Source organism: Pelophylax lessonae, assembly GCF_965119305.1.
Source record: "Pelophylax lessonae genome assembly, chromosome: 3".
Lineage (NCBI taxonomy): Eukaryota > Metazoa > Chordata > Amphibia > Anura > Ranidae > Pelophylax > Pelophylax lessonae.
Genome location: NC_138770.1, coordinates 531,922,138 through 531,930,481, shown reverse-complemented (window position 1 = coordinate 531,930,481; position 8,344 = coordinate 531,922,138). Strand labels below are relative to the sequence as shown.

The 8,344-nt window shown below is 45.1% G+C and overlaps 1 protein-coding gene across 1 annotated transcript in view; it reads left to right on the top strand.

Moving 5' to 3' along the window:
* Positions 1-1,735: 1,735 nt before the first annotated feature.
* ERMARD (ER membrane associated RNA degradation) overlaps positions 1,736-8,344 on the top strand; it is a gene marked incomplete at its 5' end in the record, with an annotated part of 171,103 nt that continues 164,494 nt past the window's right edge. The window contains one exon of the mRNA XM_082251714.1: positions 1,736-1,889. Within this exon, the coding sequence (XP_082107840.1) occupies positions 1,736-1,889 (154 nt within the window). The remainder of the gene's footprint in view (positions 1,890-8,344) is intronic.

Here is an 8,344-nt window from a genome sequence, read left to right as displayed (position 1 = left end):
AGGGGGCAGGCCAAGCCCCGCTCTGTCTTATGGACACAGAGCAGGGCTCGGGAGCGAGCATGCAAAAGTGCCCCGGCCGTCATAGCAAGTGGCTTGCTATGGGGGCACTCAGCAACAGTAGAGCCAGGAACACCGTTGGAGGACCCAAGAAGAAGAGAATCGGGGCTGCTCTGTGCAAAACCATTGCACAGAGCAGGTAAGTATAGAATGTTTGTAATTTTAAATAAAAAAAAACAAAACAAGCTTTACAATTATTTTAAAGGGGAGTCCACATGCCATAAAGTAAAGCTACAACCATAAAAAAAGAAAATATATGTGAAGGGTGCGCTGATATAAAACTGAAGCTGCAACCAAAGATCCAAATACCTGATTTGGAAAAATGAAAAAATAGTGGTCTGGTGCGCTATGCTGTATAAATAATTATATACAACTGTTATCTTCCGTGTATAAAAGAACCACAAATAAAATCTGTATATCTGTAATCAAATAATGTGATCCAAATGTGTCTCAAACAAAGTAGAACTTAATAGTGACTAGTGTCCAAACTTAAAGTCCACAAATGTCCATAGTGTATAAACCACAAATCCTCAAGTGAAAAAATGAAGAGATGTGGACCCAAATAAAACTGAATGTGTATCAAAAATACGAATGACGTGCAAGTGAATCCCACCACCTCTAGGGCTATCTCCTTACCAGACGGATAAGGTTAAGGTGCAATAGACTCCCCCAAAAGTAAACTCCTGTGTCTTGGAAGTGATCCCGTGCTCTTATTCACCCTGTGAGGGAGACAAATATGCCAAGCCTCTTACCAGATGAATATTAAATAATGCATGGATCCATCCCCTTAAAGGACCTTTCTTCCACTGGCAACAGTAAATGAACTCTGGGTATCTCAGCAAAGATCTTCTATGGCTCCTGCACTTCTCCTGTGATTTCATCCGGTTCCCAGCTTTCAAGGGAACAGTATGGGGAGAGTCTGTGGATGAAATCACGGGAGAAGTGCAGAAGCCATAGAAGATCTTTGCTGAGATACCCAGAGTTCATTTACTGTTGCCGGTGGAAGAAAGGTCCTTTAAGGGGATGGATCCATGCATTATTTAATATTCATCTGGTAAGAGGCTTGGCATATTTGTCTCCCTCACAGGGTGAATAAGAGCACGGGATCACTTCCATAACACAGGTGTTTACTGGGGGGGAGTCTATTGCACCTTAACCTTATCCGTCTGGTAAGGAGATAGCCCTAGAGGTGGTGGGATTCACTTGCACGTCATTCGTATTTTTGATACACATTCAGTTTTATTTGGGTCCACATCTCTTAATTTTTTCACTTGAGGATTTGTGGTTTATACACTATGGACATTTGTGGACTTTAAGTTTGGACACTAGTCACTATTAAGTTCTACTTTGTTTGAGACACATTTGGATCACATTATTTGATTACAGATACACAGATTTTTTTTGTGGTTCTTTTATACACGGAAGATAACAGTTGTATATAATTATTTATTCAGCATAGCACACCAGACCACAATTTTTTCAAAGCTACAACCGTAGCAGCTTTTCCCGAGAATGTTCTCCGTTTCTCAAATGCCAGATCAAAATGAATGAAAAAGGTGTTGCTTTGCTTGGTCTTTTTAATGGGAAGACAGTGTCACACTTTTATGTCCAAGTAACAATAGCTCATTGTGTAGGAAACAGTAATAACAGTATATGTATATATTTTTTTTCTGTGCAGATGCCTACCACATGCCTGTCTCCAGAAGTGCTCAAGATGGTGTGTCAGCTTGGGTTTGAGATTGAGGACAATATAGAGATTTCAAATATTGTAGACAAGGACAATCAAGTGTGTTGGGATGCAATATATAGCAAAGTTTGTCATGCATCTTCAGGTGAGTTGTATTTTCACATGATTACCTATGAACAAATGAGCATTTTGAAACGCACCTAACGCTTACCTTCCCTGCCCTTTCAGGTTGTCTGCATTTTAACAGACAAAATAAATTATATATGGATCACTGCTTACTACAGTCCACAGAGTGGGCTGGAAAGATCTGAGAGGCCTGAAAGTGCAAGATATACCACTTGAAAATGGCCTAACTGTGACGTTATTTTATTGCAGGTGCTTATATAGCGATGTCGATTTACGCAACATTTTAAATATATATTGTAAATTCACATCAGTCTCTGTCTTTAATAAGCTTACAATCAAAGGTCTCTAAGCCTGGGTTCACACTAGGGCGGCTTCAAAGTCGCCCGACTCTGAAGCCGCCCCATGCAGCACGACTTCAGCGGGGCTTGCATACGACTTCTCTAATAGAAGTCAATGCAAGTCGCCCCCAAAGTAGTGCAGGAACCTTTTTCTAAGTCGGAGGGACTTGAGTTGCTCCAATTAGAACAGTTCTATTTCACTGAATGGAGCGCAACTTGTCAGGCGGCTAAGTCGCCTGACAAGTTGCCCCAGTGTGAACCGGGACTAACTCACATTCATACATAAACATGCTAGGGCCAGTTTACACAGGAGCCATTTAACCTACCAGCATGTCTTTGGAATGTGGGATGAAACCCATCCAGGCACAGGGAGAACATGCAAACTCCATGCAGGTAGTGCCATGGTTGGAATTCTAACTGATGACTCTAGTGCTGCTAGGCAGAAGTGCTAACCACTTAACCAATGTGCTGCCTTATTGTCCTATTATTGTGAATCGGACATAAATTGCTGCTATGGAGTCATTGTTGAATGTAGTCCAGAGTGGTAAGAAAACAAAAACTCAAGAAAAGTTACATTTTGGTGATAGACCAAATATGACATTAGTATGACAACTGAATAATGGGAAAGTATATCATTTTTTGTATTTAGGGATAAATGAGGTACATATTTGTAGCATTTTGGTGTAAGGGCCGGTTTTGGTGTAAAGGTGTAAGGGCCGGTTCACATCATGAATCGCAAAGGAACGCTCTATGCATTTTTGTGTGATTCACATGCGATCCAGGAGCACTGCAATTTCAGTCTATTCATTTGAAATTGCGCCAGACCACACCACAAGTAGTGCAATACGCACAGCATTCAGATCGCATGCGATCTGGTGCAGGCAAACACACTGCGTTTGTGACCTTTGGTTTGAGGTGTCAGAAAGCCCCGGTTCACACTGATGCAGTGCGGAAAACGCTGTGATCCCTGTGCATTTCCTGCACTGCATTGCAAATGCACTGTGCTTTGCGATCTATTGTGGGTGTCAATTCAAAGTTAACGACATCTCTAAAGCAGGTTGCAAACACAGTGCGTTTGCTTGAACTGGATCGCGTGGTAAAGAACAGCCATTCACTCTGGTTCCAGTGCAGCTCAACAAAAGGTGCCTGCACTTTGGTGCAATGCGGTGCGATTTGAGCCTATGCAAAATTAATGGCTCAAATGGCACCGCACAGTAATGCGGTGTGATTCATGTGTGTTTCAAATGCAGTTCATAGTGTTAACACTGACACCTGCTGCAGATCACAAGTGCAGTGCGTTTTGAACACTGCTGAACACATGCATGGAACGCAATTTTCCCGCGCAACGTTCTAGTGTGAACTGGCTCTTTAGGAAAGTGTACAAAGGCTTACATGCACTGAAATTTCGGCTGCCGAAGCAGATCAGTAGAAAATAGTGTTATCCACATTCAGACGATAAGAGAAAAAGGTGCCGATAATGGCACCGCATTTGCAGCCATTTCGCTGTGATTTTAACCACAAATTTGTACCTATTTTGCTGCAATAATACTGCAATTTTGAGCCGATTATACCACAATTTTCCTGTGCCAGACCATACCAGGCCCTTTGAGTCTGGTATGATTTTGAGAGGAACCCCCCATGCCAAAATTTTTAATTTTTTTTTTTTCTTTAAACGGGGTGGGGTACCCCCCAAAATCCACACAAAACATTTATCTGAGCATGCAGCCCGGCAGGTCAGGAAATGGGTGGACAAGCGAGTGCCCCCCCCTCCTGTACCCTACAAGGCCACATGCCCTCAACATAGGGGGTGGGTGCTTTAGAGCAGGGGTGCTCTGCGCCCCCCACCCCAAAGAACATTGGGTCTGCAGGCAAGGGGCTTATCAGAATCTGAAAGCCCTCTTTAACAGTGGGGCCCCTAGATCCCGCCCCCTCCCTATGTGAATGAGTATGGGGTACATTGTACCCCTACCTATTCACCCCCCAAAAAATCTGTGTAGTGTAAATAAAAACAAGATGAAAATGAAGAATGTCCCCCGTCTTTGCTCCGTATCTTTTTTTCTCCAGTTACGCCACAGAAGTGTTCTTCCTCTGGTCCTTTCTCCCTGCTGCTGTGTTCTCCGCCGCTGTTATGTTTTCATCAGATGATGTGTTCTTCGCCCGGTCATTTCCTGCCACGTGCCGTCACAAGAGGCGCGGTTTCATGGTGATGTCACCGGATGGCCTCTCCCCATGGCTATATAACAGGCGGCAGGCATCAGAAATGACACGTCAGGAGCATGCATCTGAGGAGGACCGAGTCATCGTTGGAGAACACAGCAGCGGAGGAAGAAAACCAGGGGAAGAACACATCGGTGGTGGAACCGGAGAAAGAAGACATGTTGGAGCTACGATGGGAGACACTCTTCATTTTAAATAAAGGACTTGTCAAAAACTGTCTCTTGTTTTTATTTACACTACACTGCTTTTTTTGGGGGTGAATGGGTAGGGGTACAATGTACCCCATACTCATTCACATTGAGGGGGGGCGGGTTCTGTGGGCCCCCTTTAAAAAGGGGGCTTCCAGATTCCAATAAGCCCCCTGCCCGCAGACCCCCCTTAACCACCGCCCCTGTGTTGTGAGGGCATGTGGCCTGGTATGGTCCAAGAATGGTGGGGGGAGGGCGCTCACTCATCCTCCCGCCTATTCCTGACCTGCCAGGCTGCATGCTCTGGTAAGGGTCTGGTATGGATTTTGGGGGGCTACAGCTTTTTTTTTTTTTTTGGCGTGGGGTTATCCTTTAAGAACTACAGAGCTAAAGTCGCATGCCACAAGTCAGATCAGTTAAGATGATCCCGACTTCCATTCAAATCATTGGGCTGAAATTGTGCCCAAGCCGGACCAAAGGAATGCAGGAGGCATTTCCAAAGTCGGACCGACACAAGTCACACCAGTTAAGATGGCTCCCATAGGGAACCAGTGATTTTGACTTGTCATGTGACCAGTAAAAACCAGGCTCTTTTCTTCTGCCAGTAAATGCCAGTCACAGGGAAAGTTTGCCAGTAAAAAATATGGTTGCGATGCTCCGTTTGGAACTGCGCATGTGCCTGTTACAATGTGTTTGAGCAGCGCCAGAGGGAGGGGGGGCGGATCTGGCAGAGGCGGTGCCTTAGCGTGCATCGTGTGATGTCCTGGTGCAAGGGAGCGGAGTGGAACGGCCAAAGCCTTGTGTGTGGGTTTATAGGATGAGAACAAGGCAAGCCAGGAGCGGGACTGTCAGTGCTGTTTGAAGTGGTTTGAAGGGTCCACCTGGCATGGAGAGTGACTGTGACTCAGGAGGGGACGTGTCGTGGATCTGTGCTGCTGCACACTGCTGTCAGTGTCACTGTGAGAGTCAATTTCATGTGTGTGCGCCCATTCTAATTTCTGCCCTTCTGTCCCTGAGCTACTTACTATATTCAGAATAAAATAAGAAATATGTTTTTTGGCTTAATATCTACCTTAAATCACTTTGCTAATTGCATTATGTACTTGTTTGTAGCCTAAATACTGAAATCTGCACTTAAAACTTTGGGTATTGTGTCAGTAAATTTCAATTTGGTAGGTTGGCAACTCTGGGGAGCTGGCCCTAAGACACGGTCTCTCTCCCCCTATCTCTATTTTGAGAATCTCTATCAGTAGAGAGACTAAATGCTAACATCAAATATAGATTGCTGATTGTTCAATTTAAGAAGAACTGTGTAATATGTTTAACCACTTCCCGTCCGTCCTATAGCAAAATGATGGCTGCAAAGTGGTTGCTCTATCCTGACTGGACGTCATATGGCGTCCAGCAGGATAGGTAGCTCTGCGCGCTCCCCGGGCAATCGGTGATGCGGTGTGTCACTCTGACACACCACATCTCCGATCCCGGTAAAGAGCATATAACGTAGGCTCTTTACCCTGTGACCAGCTGTGTCCAATCACAGCTGGTCACATAGTAAATAGGAAGTGCCGTTGATCGGCTTTCCTCAGTTCGCGCCTGACAGGTGCTAGTAGAGGAGAGCCGATCGACAGCTCTCCTGGCGGTGGGGGGGTCTGTGCTGGTAATCAGAGCATTGATTACCAGTCCAGACCTTTTGGGGATGCCACTAGAGCCACCAGGGATTGCCCACCCATGGCCACCAGGAATGACCACCCATGGCCACCAGGTATGCCCACCCATGCCACCAGGGATGCCAATCAGTGCTCAGGGAGCCTCTCAGTGCCCTCATCAGTGCTGCCTATCATTGCCATCGATCAGTGCCACCCACCAGTGCCCATCATCGTCCATCAGTGCCACCTATCACTGTCCATCTTTGCTGCCTATTAGTGCCCATCAGTGCCGCCTATGAGTGCCCGTAAATGCTGCATATCAGTGCCCATCAGTGCTGCATATCAGTGCCCGTCAGTGCTGCATTTTAGTGCCACCTCATCAGTGCCTGTCAGTGCCGCCTCATCAGTGCTCGTCAGTGCAGGAAAAAAATGTATTTATTTATAAAATTTTATAACCTAAACAAAAAACTTTTTTTTTTTTTTTTTTTACTTTTCTGTCTTTTTTAATTTGTGTAGCAAAAAATATAAAACTTGCGGTGATCAAATACCACCCAAATAAAGCTTTATTTGTGGTAAATAAATGACATAAATTTGGTTTAGGTACAGTGTTGCATGACCGCGCAATTGTCATTCAAAATGCAACAGCGCTAAAAGCTTTAAATTGGCCTGGGCAGGAAGGGGGTGAAAGTGCCCTGTATTGAAGTGGTTAAATGTCATACTCTGATATAATTGTAATTCATGTAGGAGGGCCATTGAGCAGTGAGTAATTAAAATGTGAAGCTCACTTAATGGTGCTATGCTAAATAATAATAAATCAAGTCAGCTGATATTATCATGAGCTGAACTAATCAACCTTTTTTCAGTCAAGGCACCCTTTAAAATTCTACACCCCATTTTACAATTTGAAAAAACTCAACTAATAGTTTTGCACCCTGGTTGAAAAAGGCTGAACTTGGAAGTCCTGATATTCAAGTTTGACTGACACTAATTACTCTATGGACCTTTTTAAAAACGTCTTAAATGCCTTCATCACCCCCCAGGACCCCTTATTCCCAAATATATGGCTGTTTAGGAAGATGAAGCTAGGAGTCGGCACCATTCTTTTGGATTGGTCCTTCTCAGCATGGCCAAGGTACTATGGGAGCAGGGGCTAGCAGATACTGTCATCACCACATTACACCACAAAGTTTGCTAGCCCTTGTCCTTCCCACCCTGTGACCAACTTTGTTGTTGCCAGGCCTTCTAGTGTCATTCTTTTACAGGCCTTTACTCCATATCCTTTTATTTGAGTTTCCTGCAATAAGGTCTTGATAAACTCTGAATACAACACCACCAAGGGACATACAACTATAGTCTTTAGTTTGTGAAAAAAACAATTTGTTGTGTGCCTACTTTTCATCGTACTGTTAGCCACTCCTGAGCTTGGAGTATGCTGCACACTTTGGGTGTTGTCCATCCTACAGGACAGAGCTTATATCCCTAGAGGCCTGCTGTGCCCCCCCCCCTTGTTCTTTCTGTAACATACAGTATATTATATTCCATTTTTTTTTTTAAAGTTAGGGATATTTCTATCATTTGGAAAAATGTGTAACATTTTGAAAATTCTTTCTGTGGTTGCATTTAGTACCCAGGGCCGGCGCTACCACTAGGCAAGTTAGGCAGCCGCCTAGAGCGCCCGGCCGCTGGTTTCAGTCTCTCCCTCCCTCTCCCCTGTGCTGTGCAGCAGCCCAGCCGCTCTGGTCTCTGTACTATCTATCACTGCAGTGATTGGCAACTCGGCAAGGGTCTGCCGCTGACTTTTTTTTTTACTTCAGTCTGATGTCTGTCAGACTGTCTCTCATCCCCCTCCTCCCCCCAGATGTCATTGCTCGGTCAGCCTCGGCTCCCATAGGTCCGTCCTCTTCTCCTGTGCTGTGATGCGGAGTGATATCAGAGGGACTGGGCAGAGAGGAAGCGTGGAGTGGAGTCCCGGGGAACTTAATTTGTGAGTGAACTCTCTACACCCTGCACAACCCCCCTCTTTCCCCCTGCTACTCTTCTTTCCCTTGTCATTTCTTACAGTGCAGACTAGGGAGGAGGGGGAAT